The sequence below is a fragment of the Lutra lutra genome, chromosome 12, assembly GCF_902655055.1.
Source record: "Lutra lutra chromosome 12, mLutLut1.2, whole genome shotgun sequence".
NCBI lineage: Eukaryota > Metazoa > Chordata > Mammalia > Carnivora > Mustelidae > Lutra > Lutra lutra.
Window position 1 is genome coordinate 85471477 of NC_062289.1, and position 16653 is coordinate 85488129.

General features: G+C 37.3%; 1 protein-coding gene across 6 annotated transcripts in view; it reads left to right on the forward strand.

Annotated features, from left to right (window-relative positions):
• IFT81 (intraflagellar transport 81) overlaps positions 1-16653 on the forward strand; it is a 191283-nt gene that overhangs the window by 137002 nt on the left and 37628 nt on the right. The window contains exon 12 of one of the 6 annotated variants that reach the window (XM_047696341.1): positions 2050-2235. The exons of the other annotated variants lie outside the window; for them this stretch is intronic. Within the exon in view, the coding sequence (XP_047552297.1) occupies positions 2050-2070 (21 nt within the window). The 3' untranslated portion in view covers positions 2071-2235. Of the gene's footprint in view, positions 1-2049; positions 2236-16653 lie in introns of those variants that run through there. 6 annotated transcript variants of the gene reach the window in all.

Here is a 16653-nt window from a genome sequence, read left to right on the forward strand (position 1 = left end):
TAAGCATAATTTTATAAAGAACAAATCTTGGTAGACCAGTTTTATTTTCTACTTTGATGAAGTGATAGACCATATGGACAAAAGGGAGGAAGTTTGTTATACTTAAAATTATATAATATAGCTGGACTTCAGTGAGGTTTCATTTGGTATCACATGGTAATCACCAAAAAATCATGTTTTTTGCCACCCATCTGTTAACACAGTTGGTAGGAGGGTATTGAGTAGTAGCATGGCATTTAGAAAGAATAACTATACCAGGAGGCACAGATAGGAGAATGAGGAAGAGGGGGGCTAACATTAATTGAGCAGTTTTTATATGAGGCTCTGCGCTAGATGCTTTGCAAACACTTGTTTACTTCTTATATTCTTGTTATTGTTATTTACATTTTACAATTGAGTGAAGCTCAATGAGATTATAGATGCACTTATAGGTAATAAGTGGTCAACCTGGGATCCAGGTTTTTCTCACATGTTCCTGTTTGACCTTGAGCAAATCACTTCTCCATCTATAAAATGGGGTGATTGCTCTTTATTGTCATTATGAGGAACACACGAAATAATGGATGTCAAAGCTTCCAGGAAACTGGAAGGCTCAGTCAACATGTAACATCTGGCATCTGAAAGTCACCATTCCTATGAACCTCATGTTACTACATGTGTGCAAGGTGGTATAGTGGAATGGTTAAGGGCATCTAGAATTTGGTTGTTTGAGTGCAAACCCTGGCTTTGTCATCTTACCAGATGGCTAACCTTGGGCAGCTTCCGTAACCTCTTTGTGCTCAGCTGTAAAATGTGACTATTATCACTGTATACTTCCTAGAATTATTATTGTACAGATTAAATGAGTTAATACCTGAGAAGTGCATAGAATAGCACGAGCACATGCTGAGTGTTCAGTAGTTGTTAGCTCTTGATATTTTTATATTTTTGTCAGTCACTTGAATGAAGAATTTGAAAGCTAAGAATATAGTTTACAGCTTAAAACTTGAAATTAGTATTTCCTAAAATGGGTGCAATTCAATAGAAGTAAATATGAAATGTTTTTTTTAATGGATAACTAATTTGCACAGGCACAGAATGAGATAACACTAATGAGAGTCATTTTAGCTGCTATTCACTGAGCAGTTACTGTGTGCTCCACCTTTAAAAACATATCCTTGATAACGATTGCGCAATGATGTGAATACACTTAATGCCACAGAACTGTACACTTAAAAATGGTTGAAAGGGTAAGTTTTTTTTTTTTTTAAGATTTTATTTATTTATTTGACAGAGAGAGATCACAAGTAGACAGAGAGGTAGGCAGAGAGAGAGAGAGGGAAGCAGGCTCCCTGCTGAGCAGAGAGCCCGATGCGGGACTCGATCCCAGGACCCCGAGATCATGACCCAAGCCGAAGGCAGCGGCTTAACCCACTGAGCCACCCAGGCGCCCCGAAAGGGTAAATTTTATGCTATGTGTGTTTAACCACAATAAAACACACATGCGGGCGCCTGGGTGGCTCAGTGGGTTAAGCCGCTGCCTTCGGCTCGGGTCATGATCTCGGGGTCCTGGGATCGAGTCCCACATCGGGCTCTCTGCTCAGCAGGGAGCCTGCTTCCCTCTCTCTCTCTCTGCCTACCTCTCTGTCTACTTGTGATCTCTCTCTGTCAAATAAATAAATAAAATCTTTAAAAAAAAAAAATAAAACACACATGCAATATATCCTAATTCAGCCTCTCAAAAACACCTGTGAGGTAAAAATTATCTCCATATCGTGATTGGGGAAATAGGCTTAGAGAAATTTAGGTAACTTGCCTAAAGTCACACAGTTATTGAGTTGCCGAGTAAGGATTTGAACTCAGGTCTGACAGTCACTAACTGTTAGCTTGCTAGAAGCTGTATGACAGCCATTTGTTTGGATGTAAACCTTCGTTCCTTGATTACCCATATGTGGTTATTTGATTAATCTTTTCTTGGAAAAATTTAAGAATGTGACTGTGTTAATAAGGATAAATGTGACAAATGCTATACATATAGTAATTTATATTCCTTTGTTGTTTTCTTTTTAGAGGTCAGCTAGCAGTTTTTAAAGTTGGGTATTGAAGTATGAATTTTGATGCTTCCTACTACCATTAAAGTTAATATTCCAGATGTTACATTTCGTCTGAGAATTTTAGCTCTTCTGTTTGCAGATGACAAGTGCTACAGGCATTTGTTCCTCCCTAGACTTTTTCATTAGTATTCCCTGGATGTTTCTTATTAATAAAAGATGAAGTGTCTAAAAATGCTCTTCTTTTTCATTATACTTTGGTTATCATTGAACATTTCATTTTCATTGTACTGCCTTGCTTAATTACAGCAGTAGGACAGGAATGTGTTTATCTCTTATTGTGCCAGACTTCTGACATGGGTAGGAATTTCTTGAACTGTTGAAATTATCTTCTTAGTGGTAAAGGTTTTCTTACCAGTCTAGTCTATCTTGATTTCTTTCTCTTCACACAGTATTTGGTAGGTGATTAGAAGGTTAAATTTAGAGACTCTAGGCTCTTAACATAACTAAAAATTGATGATAATGAATGTCTTTTATATCTTGAGGTTTTTTAGATTGGATTTTAGTATGTAATAAGTATAGGGATGCCTGGGTGGCTTAGTCAGTTAAGTGACTGAGCCTTTGGCTCAGGTCATGATCCCAGGGTTTTGGAATCGAGCCCAGGATTGAGCCCGACATTGGGCTTTCTGCTCGGGGGGGGGGGGGGGGGGGAGCCTGCTTCTCCCTCTCCCTCTGCTGCTCCCCTGGCTTGTTCTCTCTCTCTCTCTCTCTCTCTCTGTCAAATTAATTAATTAATTAATTATTTAAAAACCCAAGTATAAATCTAGCTGAATCGATATTCTCAAAAGAATTTTGAATGATATTCTCAAAGAATTTTGAATGCTCTCATATGTAAGAGAAGTTACCCAAAATTGCCATGGAGCTTTGTCCTTGATACCAACCTATTTATTATTCTTATCAATAATTTTAAGATTAATTGTTAATGGTTATTAGGCAGTTACAATGTGCCAGACAGCATCCTAGGCTTATTATATATGTTATCTCGTTTATTTCATTGAACAACTCTAAGAGATAGTTATGATCGTTATTCCTAGTTTTTACAGATATGGGAACTGAGGCACACAGAGGATTTGGCTAACTTACCCAAGATCACATGGCTAGTAAATAGTAGTATCATGATTTGAATTGAGGTGGTCTCTCTCCAGAACCCTTAATAATTTTCGCATGACAGGAGGCTAGAAGGAATAGTCAGCCTGAGAGAGATAATAGAGTTAGGGTTCAAAGTCATCTTGGGAGGCAGGAGCATTGTGCTGAAACAAACAAAATGCAATTAACAGGATAATGAACACAATGTTGTAGAATTTGAGTTTTGCCTGCCACCTCAACACGCCACCCATGAGTAATGCAGCATTAGAAAACAAATTATTATACTCCACTAATAGAAATGTAATATCCTGTTTATGGTGAAATTATGCCTGGAATACTATTTTACATTTTTATGTTTTAAGAAGGACATAGTCAAGGCAGAGTCCAGTTGAAGGTGACCAAAATGCATGAAAAATCTGGCAATTTTCATAGAAAGAATTGACTGAGAACAAAAAAAGGCATAATAGAATTGCATTTAAATTTCAAAGGGATTATGGAAAGGATTGTGTGCATAAAAAAGAGTTCATTAAGGTTTAGACCTGAAACTGCTATTCTTAGAAAATCTTGTTTGCAAAGTTGGCCCTTGGCTAGCTTCTAGGAACTTGGAATTTAGAAAGATTCCCACCATTCCCTGAAAAGAATTGCTCACTCTGTCTTTTTTTTTTTTTTTTTTTTTTTTTTAGTTTTTTTATTTTTGCTCACTCTGTCTTAACTGTGTATACAAAGAATGTGGTTTATGTTGAACACCTGCTTTGCTTCTCAGACCTTGGACTTTTGGTAAGGGCTGGGCAGAGAGTATGCCTCCATGACCAACCAAATGTCTGGGTGCTGAGTCTCTAATGAACTTACCTGGTTGGCAGCATTTCACACATAGTGTTGTAACTCATTGCTAGAGGAATTAAGGGAGAAGACTCTTGGAAGCTTGCCCCTGGTTTCCTCTGGATTTCAACCCCTGTGCCTTTTCCCTTTGCTGGTTTTGCTTATATGTTTTCACTGTAATAAAGCGTTGCCAAGAGTATGACTATATGCTGAGTTCTGTGAGTCCTCTTAGCAGATTACTGAACCTCGGGATGGTCTTGGGGACCCCTGACACAGATGGATTAGTCTGCTTCTTGTTTGTTTGACAGAAGGCAGAATTAGGACCAGTGGTGAGAAAAATATTTGATTGACTATAAGGAAAAAGTTCTACAACTTAAGCTTTCTTTAGTGGTGAAGCAGGCTGCTGCTGGTAAAGTAGAGTGCTCCACTGTTTAAAATATTATGACAGGGGCACCTGGGTGGCTCAATGGGTTAAGGCCTCTGCCTTCGGCTCAGGTCATGATCCCGGGGTCCTGGGATCTAGCCCCGCGTCAGGCTCTCTGCTCGGCTTCTCCCCCACCGCCCCCCGCCTCTCTGCCTGCGTCTCTGCCTACTTGTGATCTCTGTCTGTCAAATAAATAGATTTTTAAAAAAACTTTTTAAAAATATTATGACAGAAGCTGGATGAGGGACATTTTAGAAGTGTGCATTTAGTAGGAAAAAAGATTGGACTGGATCAATGTTTTGGAACTTTTTTTTTAATCTTAAAAAAATCTGTTTATACAAGTAATACTTGAATACATTCTTGTGGTATGAAAATCAAACAACACAGATAAAGTAAAAGTCTTCCTTGACTACCTGCCGAGTCCTTCAGTCCCTTTACCAGAGAGAAACTGCTGCTTCCAGTTTTGTGTATCCTTTCAGTCCTTTCTCTAAAGATAGACCTGGATAATACTGTTTTGTGGGTTTTTAAAAATATAAATAGTTTTATACTTTGTGTATTGTACAACTTGTTTTTAATAAAATGCCTTGGAGATTTTTCCATGTCAGTAAATGAAGAGGTTAAGAGAATTCTGTAGAGGTTAAAAGAATCCGCTCTGGAGCCAGAACACCTGTGTGCAGAGCTCTGCTCGGCCACCATCAGCTCCTCAGCCTCAACGTATTACCCAACTGCTCTGTGCCCAGGTTCCTTGTCTATAAAGTGGTGTAACTGCTGTGGAAAACAGTATGACAATTCTTCAAAAGTCAAACCCAGAATTACTATATAACCCCAAAATTTCCCTCCTAAGTTAGAATCCTCATGTGGTTTTCTCTTAGGACTTTCTAAATACAAATTATTGCAGTTATTCCAAGTTATGATAACTTGAATTATTTGGACAGGATTTTAAGTATTAAAATAAGTGACCTTAGTTTTTCCATAATTTGGAGTGCTTTTGAAATGTTTGCATAGAATTATCTAACTTTATGGAGGATTCAGTGTGAGAAGAGACAGAAAAACAGAATTATAGCAAACTATAATAATTAATGGTTATACATTTGACTCTGAGTTGTTAATAAAAGGTTGCTATAGTCAGTATGATTTTTTTTTAAGATTTTATTTATTTATTTATTTGACGGACAGAGATCACAAGTAGAGAGCGAAAGCGGGGGGAAGCAGACTTCCCACTGAGCAGAGAGCCTGATGTGGGGCTCCATCCCAGGACCCTGGGATCATGACCTGAGCCGAAGGCAGAGGCTTAACTCACTGAGCCACCCAGGCGCCCCTCAGTATGATTTTTTTTTTTAAGATAATGTGATGAACTTAACTAAGGAGCATGTCTTCCAGAATAATACCCTGTTATTATTTCCCTAGCTCACCCCATGACCCTGAAATGTACTCCCATAGCACTCTATTCCTGTGTGTTGTAACATTTAACACCCTTAAGATCACTTGTTCAGTTTCTGCTTCCCCTAAGAAAGCAGTAAGCTCCACGGTGGCAGGGGCTTATCTCTTGTTCACCATCATTTACTTAATAGCCGGCATGTAACAGGCACTTAGTAAATGTGTGGAAATCTGAAAGTATACAATGTAATCTAGGTATATGTAGGTTTTCATCAGAAAAGTGATAATAGGGCGCCTGGGTGGCTCAGTGGGTTAAGCCGCTGCCTTCGGCTCAGGTCATGATCTCAGGGTCCTGGGATCGAGTCCCACATCGGGCTCTCTGCTCAGCAAGAAGCCTGCTTCCCTCTCTCTCTCTCTCTGCCTGCCTCTCCGTCTGCTTGTGATCTCTCTCTGTCAAATAAATAAATAAAGTCTTTAAAAAAAAAAAAAAGCTTAAAAAAAAAAAAAGAAAAGTGATAATATTAAAAATGTTTTGGCACTTCTTTGTAGGGTTCAGTTGATAGGAAAAAATATTTATATTAACTCTGTCTTAACTGTAGTTGTATATTTCATTCTATAAAGTTATTTTTATTTTTTATTTTAAAAATTTTTTATTAATATATAATGTATTATTGTTTTAGAGGTACAGGTCTGTACCTCTGAATAATGTATTATTATAATTCACAGCACTAACCATAGCACATACCCTCCCCAGTGTCCATCACCCAGTAATTTTTTAAAAGATTTTATTTATTTATTAGGAAGAGGGAGAGAGAGAGAGAGAGGAGTGTGTGTGGCAGGCAGAGGGAGAAGCAGGCTTCCCACTGAGCAAGGAGCACAATTTGGGACTTGATCCCAGGACTCTGGGATCATGACCTGAGCCGAAGGCAGATGCTTAACCGACTGAGCCACCCAGTTGTCTCAGATAAGTTGTTTTTAGATACCTGACCACAAACCTAAATTTGCCATTTAATCTGTTAGCCTCCGTTAATTCTTTGGTAAGTACAAATTTTGCTATTTCATAGGAGGCAATTTGAGTGTGATGACTATCTCTCTTAATGGAAGAGCAAAGAAGAGAGTCTTTCTCTCTTATAGTAGTCCCAGATAGCTACTGATCTTTCCCATCTTAGTCATCTTGATATCTCTGAATCTCTGCTTTAATTATTTGAAAAAGCAAACAAAAAAATGAGCCCTAATGATGCAGTGCTGGTACTCTTCCTAGAGTTGTCGTTCAAATAAATACATGCCTTTTGGTTCTGAGCTTTTTTTTTTTTTTTTTTAAGATTTATTTATATATTTTAGAGTGGCTGGGGGAGGGACAGAGGGAGAAAATTTCAAGTAGACTCCCTCCCAAGCATGGAGCCTTATGCGGGGCTCGATCCCATCACCCATGAGACCACGACCTGATCTGAAACCAAGAGGCAGTCACTCAACTGACTGAGCCACCCAGGCGCCCCAGGGTCTGAACTTTTTTATAGCAACAGATGAACCTCTGGTTAAGGTTCTCTTGGCACTTCATGCATTGAAAGTTCACTCCTGGTTGGTAGTGTATGAGTATAGAGTCCACTGTGTTTAGTTCCCTAACCATTATAAGAGGCTCCCCTGTTTTGTAGTTATGACTGCTTTAAAAATGTGCTTGGTCAAATAGTGTTTATAAGAAGCTTTAGAAAGATCCCACCAATTCATTCTACAGCTACCGATAGAAATCCTAGAGCTAAATTGCAAAGATTATGAAATCTTCTTTAAATACTTCAAAGAGAAGCACAGTGAAGATAAGGGAATCCTGGCAAGGTTTGTTGCAGCTGTCAGATCCTGAAAAATTAGGAATCAAATTTTGACACTTGTAATTGAATCATCCACCCTTCTCAGTGAGCCCAGGCAAACCTGTGATATTTTTAGAACCTTTCAAATCATATTACACTCTTTAGAGTTCATAGCAGGACCCGAGGCCCCTAAAATTTCCCAAGAGATGGAACAAAACAGAATCAAATAAATTTGGCTCAATTCACTGTCATAGAAGCAGTGTATTATGCATGCAATCTAGGTAATGTCACAGTTGCAACCCCAAATTTAAAAACTTTTCACAGCAAAACGTTTTGAGAGTTAACTGCTTGGACAGCAGTTGAAAAATTCATTATCTCTAATATAGTAACAGCTTTGTGGTGGTAATTTGATTTATAATAGAAGCACAGAGACCTTGGATGGTATGATTAACTGTGTTTCACAGATGGATGTTCCTATGCCACAAGTTTCATTTAAGACAGATTTCTACCAGCATATATCATATTGCTTATTATAGACTTTTGCAAAAGAATTAGGAATTAACTACCTACTACCATTTATAGGTAATTATATTGCTTATGCTTGGATTGGTAAAATTTTCTAATTTAATTTTAAATTTTTTTAAAAGATCTACTTACTTGAGAGAGTGCAAGTGAGCACAGAGGGGAGGGGCAGAGGCAGAGGGAGGAGAGAATCTCAAGCAGGTCCACTCTGAGTGTAGAGGCCAGCAGGGGGCTTGATCTTTGGACCCTGAGATCAGGACCTGAGCCAAAATGAAGAGTCAGATGCTTAACCAACTGAGCCACCCAGGTGCCCCCGAATTTTCTGACTTAAAGTTAAAAACCTAATACAGGTTGCAAAATACTGAATAGTATTTGTATGCATGTCTATGTTGGTGCTAGTTATGATGGGTCATTTGAAAAGACTATCATTTTAACAGAAAACAAAGGTTGCTTTGAAACTTTTTTTTTTTTTTTTTGCCTTAGAACAAATATCTAAGGCCAGACTTCAGGGAATCCAAATGATTTATTGGAGCATAACATGAAAAGACAGCCTCTTTGGGTTTTCTACAAGTCTGAATTCAGACAGAATAGAAGACACAAATCGGTGAAAAAAATCGTGGTCATTGGACATATTCATGCTACTCTTGAACAGTTGGTGTTATCTTATGTGACACCTGATTCTCTTGGGCCTTTTTCTGTAGTTTTCCATGCTTAAAAAAATCATTTGATGAAGTAACTGACAAAAATGTGATTTAATTAAGAAATGGAAAATAGCATGCATATTGGACTAACAGGATTTGAGGACAGAAATACTCACTCTAGTGCAGTTTTTCCAACTTGCTGAAATTTGGTAGGTTGTACTGATTTCTCTATGGGTTTCCTTCCCTGTAAAAGGGAAATAGTGCTTTTTCAAAAGAACAGATTTTTGTAGTTCTTGACAATATAAAGTATTTATTTTATGGTTGTTTTGTAAGGTCCTCATAGCTAGTTACTGTGGAAAGAGTTTTCATGCCAGATACTGAGGTGGAAAATTTGCAGCAGGAGCAAAGAGATGCTTATTTCTGCATAAATATTCAGAATGATGCCTGGAATCTAATAATGCTTTTGAGTTCCAGATAAGCTTGAAAAGCATTTGTAAATGGTTACATACGTAAGGAAATAAGCTGCTTGTCCATTTAAAAAGCTAGCCCAGATTTAGATCATTACTAGTAAAGGTTCTAAAAGATATTAAATGGATAAAAAGAGAAAGAACATCTGGCAAATTCCATTTGGATCACAAAGAAATCTGTACAATTAGCCCTGAAGCTAGAAGCTAGCTCTATAAAGCTTTAATCTTATTGATCTCAGCATTTAAAGTGATGGCTGTTCTTTCATAAATGTCAGATTTAGGTTACAAATGTATATTGGTCCAAATGATTAGTAATAGTTGCTATAATGGACCTTGCTGCAGAGTGGCAAGCTTTGTAGTTCACTGTAATGACAAATTTGCTTTATTAACCTGCTATAGTGCACTATAGAAAGCTTTTCCTTGATGTTCCAAGAATTTGTTGCTTATCGCCTATGCCAGAGTTCCTTTAAAAATTATTTTTAGGGATATGAACATTGGGGATGGTATGTGCTATGGTGAGTGCTGTGAAGTGTATAAACCTGGCGATTCACAGACCTGTACCCCTGGGGATAAAAATACATTATATGTTTATGAAAACAATAATAAATTTTAAAATTCATTAAAAATTATTTTTAAAATTAAGTATTTAAAAAATAAGTCCCCCAAAATTCATTCATAACTCTTTATCTGCCCTATACAACAGCTATTTTAATTTCTTAATTCTCTCCCAATCTTGACATGCATATATATGCATATATAAATATATGTTATATTTACATATATTTTATATATTTACATATATTTTTATATATGTTATATTTACATATATTTATATATATATAAAATTTTACATAGATGTACTGAGAGTATATCGATTTGTAATTGCTTGCAGTAGTAATTCTATTTTAGTTCTCAGGAGCATCCATCACACCTAGATTTTTACTTTTCTGCTTAGTCTAATTACTTGACATTGCTTTCTTCTTTACTATTTAGAAGAAACAGTAATCATCTCTTATTTTCTAGGTACTCCTTCACTATATTCAAACAGAATGACAGACATTATTAATCACTATCCATTATTCGATTTTTATAGAATTTTAGTATATTTTATAGATTTTATTTAAAAACTACCAGTTTTATTTTAGACAAACAATCATTCATTTTTTAATGGTAACATTGTATGGTTTGATCTTCAGAGGTTCTAAAAGCTCTTTACATTGTAATAAATTATCTTCAAGAATTGGCTACTATAGGGGCACCTGGGTGGCTCAGTGGGTTAAGCCTCTGCCTTCGGCTCAGGTCATGATCTCAGGGCCCTGGGATCGAGCCCCCGCATCGGGCTCTCTGCTCAGCAGGGAGCCTGCTTCCCTCCCTTTCTCTCTGCTGCCTCTCTGCCTACTTGTGATCTCTCTCTCTCTCTCTCTCTCTGTCAAATGAATAAATAAAATCTTAAAAAAAAATTGGCTACTATAGGGTGGCAATTATGGTTCTTAATAATTGTAGATGTTTAGGTCAATAATTTGCTTTATTTTATTAAACAATTGTGGCATAATTAATTATAATGATAGCTCCTATTTATTGAATGCTACACTAGGCATTGTGCTAATTGCCTTACATATATTTTCATATCACTCTAAGATAAGTATTGTTACCTCCTTTTTTAAAAATTTCAGTTGAATTGGTTATATAAAGACAAAATAGTAATTGCCTAAGGTCTCCTTAAGTGGTGGAGCCAGGATTTGACGAGATCGGGCGCGTTCAGGGTGGTATGGCCGTAGACTGGAGCCAGGATTTGAAATGACATTTCTCTGACTCCATGATCTTAACACCTCTCTGAACTGCTTCTGTGACCTTGTTGTACTACTCCTAAGACGTTAATGATTAAGGTCTAAATGAAATTATTTGTGACTTTTTGCTCATATAAATTGTTATAACATGAAATTATGAGTAAATTTAATTTTTTTTAAAGATTTTATTTATTTATTTGAGAGAGAGAGAGAGAGACAGTGAGAGCATGAGTGAGGAGAAGGTCAGAGAGAGAAGCAGACTCCCCGTGGAGCTGGGAGCCCGATGCGGGACTCAATCCTAGCACTCCGGGATCATGACCTGAGCCAAAGGCAGTCGTCCAACCAACTGAGCCACCCAGGCATCCCAGTAAATTTAATTTTTAATACTCAAAGTCTATTCAAATATCAGCTGTTAGGTTTTTGTTGGTGATGGGCTCTCTTTGAAGTGGGTTGTATTTTTAATTTAATTACACTTTTTTTAGATTGATACAAATATGTAGTTTAAAAAGTAAAACAGTACTACAAAGCTTATAATGAAAATAATGATCCCCTTTCACATTCCCAAGTCATTTTTCCTTGAGGCAATCACTCTTTTTTTTTTTTTTTTAAGATTTTATTTATTTATTTGACAGAGATCACAAGTAGGCAGAGAGGCAGGCAGAGAGAGAGGAGGAAGCAGGCTCCCTGCGGAGCAGAGACCCCGATGTGGGGCTCGATCCCAGGACTCCGGGATCATGACCTGAGCTGAAGGCAGAGGCTTTAACCCACTGAGCCACCCAGGCGCCCCGAGGCAATCACTCTTAATGCCTTTGTTTGTTTCTTGTAGTATTTACTTCTGCATTTCTAAATAACATGTTTGTACTGAAACTTAAATTTTTTTTTTTTTAATTTTGGATATACTATCCAGGAAATGAGGATTTAGCCCTACACTTTTCATTCCCTGTCTACCTCCATACCCACCCTTCCATTCGTTAGAGCCTCCCAATGTAACTACAATTTTTGGTTAAATCATTACTTATTATATTCATTATGATAATTGTAGAAATACAGTTTACAGCTGAGCCACATAGTATACTATAATTACATATCCTCTCTCGTACACTTAAAAAAAAATTAATACTGACCTCATTGTTTTGTTTTTGTTTGGTTAGTTTTTTCATGTATGTATCACCCTCTCAGCTCCAGACCTTCTGATAAAACTGTACAATTTATCTTAATATGGCATATGCTCAAACACAGTAATCTATTAATTATATTTTATAAACCTTAGGTGTAGTCTCTTTGAAGTCCCTCTCATTCTTCTGTTCCAGTCAGAAGATTTATATCTAGACTTATTGTGAACTGTAGGCTTGCTGTAAACTGTAATCTAGGGCTTCATATTTCATCATCCTGGAAATTTCTTTTAACCATTTTCCTGTTTTGGATCCCTTGCTTTCCACATCTCCCAAGTCTTCTCTTTCTTAGTTTATTTCCTGGTTGTAATAGAGAATGTACCTGAAAAAGAGAGATTTGGAAGGTACATTTTTTTAGAATCTTGCTTGGGTAAAACTGTCTTTCTTCCATCTGTCTTTTTTTTTTTTAAGATTTTATTTTATTTATTTGACAGAGAGAGAAATCACAAGTAGGCAGAGAGGGAGAAGCGGGCTCCCTGCTGAGCAGAGAGCCTGATGTGGGGCTCGATCCCAGGACCCTGAGATCATGACCTGAGCCGAAGGCAGAGGTTTAACCCACTGAGCCACTCAGGCGCCCCTACTCCATCTGTCTTAATTCCATCTTGTCTTTACTCCATTTCATACATGATTGATAGTTTGACCGAGTGATAAATTCTGGTTGGAAATCTTTTTCCCTGAGAATTTTGAAGACATTGTTCTATTGCCTTCAAGTATTCAGTGTTGCTGTCTGAGGCTGTTTTAATTTCTAGTCCTTCGATGCAACCTTTTATTGTTACTATTGTTATTTTACCTCTTCTCGAAACTTTTGGGATTCTCTCTTTACCTCTGATTTTCTTTTTCTTTTTTTTTTTAATTCTTTCTCACTGTTCTTTATTCTTTCTCGTATACACACATACAAAATAGGAAAGACATGCAATTTTTTTGGCAAGTAGTTGGTTTGTTTTGAATGAGAAATATGAAATTAAACCCAAACCTCTTGTGACCATGGCCCAATTGCCTGGCCCTGACTGCTGGCCCCTCCTTTCCTTCCCTTCTGCCCCTGACAGGAAAGCCCCTTTTTGTTTTTTTTTGTTGTTGTTTTTTTCTTTTAATTTAATTTTTCAGTGTTCTAATATTCATTGTTTATGCACCACACCCAGTGCTCCATGCAATACATGCCCTCCTTAATACCCACCACCAGGCTCACCCAACCCCTCCAAAACCCTGTTCGTTTCTCAGAGTCCACAGTCTTTCATAGTTCATACCTCTGATTTTCTAAATTTTTAAGGTTATGGGCTTAAATAATCTTTTCATCTTTCATTGAGCTGGGAATTCTAGTGGTCCTTTCAGTTTGGAATCTTATTTTATATCCTTCAGTTCTGGAAATTTTTCTTGTGCCTGGGTAGCTTAGTTGGTAGGTCTCTGCCTTCGGTTCAGGTCATGATCCCAGGGTCCTGGTTTTGAGCCCTGAGTTTGGCTTTCTGCTCATCAGGGAGCCTGCTTCTACCTCTCCCTCTGCCTCCCACTTCCCCCACTTTTGCGCTCTCTTTCTCTCTGTCAAATAAATAAATAAAATCTTTTTTTTAAAATTCTGTTCTGGGGTGCCTGCGTGGCTCAGTGGGTTAAAGCCTCTGCCTTCAGCTCAGGTCATGATTCCAGGGTCCTGGGATAGAGCCCCACATTGTACTCTGCTCAGCGGGGAGCCTGCTTTCCACACCATGCCCCCCCCCCCCCCGCCTGCCTCTCTGCCTACTTGTGATCTCTGTCTGTCAAATAAATAAATAAAATCTTAAAAAAAATTCTGTTCTTCTGGAACTCATTGGTTAGATTTGGGACCCTCTATATTGATTATTTAGTGTATATTTACTTTTCAAAATGGTTAATTTTAAGTTCATAAATCCTCCACTCCCAGTGGTATACAGGTGTTCCACTTCCTCCATATCTTCACCAACACTTAGTATTGAAGGACTTCTTTTTGCCGATTGGCTGGATGTTAAAATAGTATTTTACTGTGGTTATAATTTGTATTACTGATTACAAATGAGGCTGAGCATCTTTTAATATGCTTATTGGCTTTCTTGGATTTCTCTTTGGTGAAGTGACTATTCAAGTACTTTATCCATTTTTCTTTCTTTTTTTTATATCCATTTTTCTATTGGATTATTTGCCTTTGATTTATTGATTTATGGGTTTAATTTATGTATTTTGGATACAAATCCTTTATTGGTCTAATGTCTTACAAATATGCTCTCTCAATTTGTGATTTATATTCCTGATCTCTTAATACATATTTTGATGAACAAAAGTTATTGATTTTAGCTGTTAAGTTTATTGATTATCTATTTTCAGTTGTGCTTTTTGTGTTCTGTTTAAGAAATCCTTTCCTATCTCAAAGGTATGGCGATATTTCCTTATATTCTAAAAGATATTTAGTTTTGTCTTTCACATTTAAGTCTGCAATCCAATTGGAATTGATTTTTATGTGTTATGAAGTGAGGGGTCCATTAGTTGAAATTGTATTCTTTTCCCTCAGATTAGCCACAGCAGCAGTCTACATAAACAAAATCCCTTTGAGAGCTTTAATAATTCTAAAAATACGTAAAGTGTTCCTGAGACCAAATAGTTTGAGAATCCCTGTTACAGAGCCTTAGGAGAAATTAAAAGCTCCAATTAAAAAGTGGGCCAGAGGGGGCGCCTGGGTGGCTCAGTTCATTGAGTGTCTGCCTTTGGCCCGGGTCGTGGTCCCAGGGTCCTGGGATTGAGCACCGCATCGGGCTCCCTGCTCGGCGGGCAGCCTGCTTCTCCCTCTCCCTCTGCCTGCTGCTCTGCCTACTTGTGTGCTCGCTCGCTCTCTCGCTCTCTCTCTCTGTCAAAAAAATAAATAAATGATCTTAAAAAAAAAAAAAAAAGTGGGCCAGAGATAGGCAAATCGTTTTTTTAAATTTCCCCAGATTTGGGACGCCTGGGTGGCTCAGTTGGTTGGACGACTGCCTTCGGCTCAGGTCATGATCCCGGAATCCCGGGATCGAGTCCCACATCAGGCTCCCAGCTCCACGGGGAGTGTGCTTCTCCCTCTGACCTTCTCCTAGCTCATGCTCTCTCTCACTGTCTCTCTCTCAAATAAATAAATAAAATCTTAAAAAAAAAAAATTTCCCCAGATTAGTAATGAACATGACCAAAAAAGTGTATTTCCTTAATAAAGAAATGCAAATAAAAAGTAAAATACTATTTTAATTATCAAGTTGGCAATTATTAAAAGTACTATAAATAGCCTTTTAAGGGCAGTTTGACAAACTATATCAAAACCTTATTTCCTTCTGACCATTTCTTGAAGTATGTCCTATAGAAATTGCTAAAAATGTTTCTGGGGGCTCTTGAGTGGCTCATTCATTAAGCATCTGCCTTCTGCTTGGTCCTGGGATCAAGCCCCACGTTGGGTTCCCTGTTTGGTGGGAAACCTGCTTCTCCCTCTCCCACTCCCCCTGTTTGTGTGCCCTCTCTCACTGCCTCTCTCTCTCTCTCTGTGTCAAATAAATAAATAAATATTTTTTAAAATATGTTTCTGATGTTTTAGCTTCAATATATTCATCCTTTTTTATTAACTTGAAAATTCAGAAATAACCTAAAATCCAAATGATTGTGAGAAGAAACTTCTAGTGGAGGAAAAACATTTGATAATGTGTTTTCTTGCCTCTAATCCTTCCAGAGTAGTGGATTCCTTAGAGTATTTGATGGCCGCCTATTGTTTAATTGTATATAACCATCATTAATCTGGCCGAAACTACCCTTCCCTTAGGTAGTTTGTCCTGTGAATGTCAAATAATAACCAATTATCATAGAGCATATTGAGTAATTGGTGGGTTTGTTCTTCCACCAAAAATATTTATAGGTTTTAGCTTTTAAAAATAATTCTGGAGCACAGCAAGATAAAAAAGGGAAAAATTGGCCTAGATAATACAGAAGATAGCAGATGAACAGGGTTGATTTCACTTTGGGCACTTTGCCCAGGACACTTTTAATAGAACATATAGTTAGTTACTCTAGGGATCCTGAGTCCGTGGTTATGTCAGGCTTACACATTTATTCTTTAAAAGGAAAAATTGCAGGTTATTGGACTCTAGGTACATTGGTATGACTTAAATTTTTAAACTATTTCTGTAATCCAGCCACTGATAATTTGCTGTGTGTGGGCTGGATTTGTTACTATTAAAACTAGGTTAATCATGGGTAGAAAAATATTTTGAACTTCCTTCTATGAAAACACAGTGGCTTCTTCATTTCTTTCAAAGTTTTAGTCAAGTTTTAGAAGATGTCTAAACTAGGAATTAGATGGTTATTTTTATGTGAAGAATTTTTAATCTTACTATTGTCGAGGACTTTGTACTGAAATATCAATCAAGTCTTTAAGGAAAAAAATCTACTAAATTTTAGAAATGCTGTGCTCCCTATTTTACTACCTTACAACTTAGAATTATTGGCCTTATGG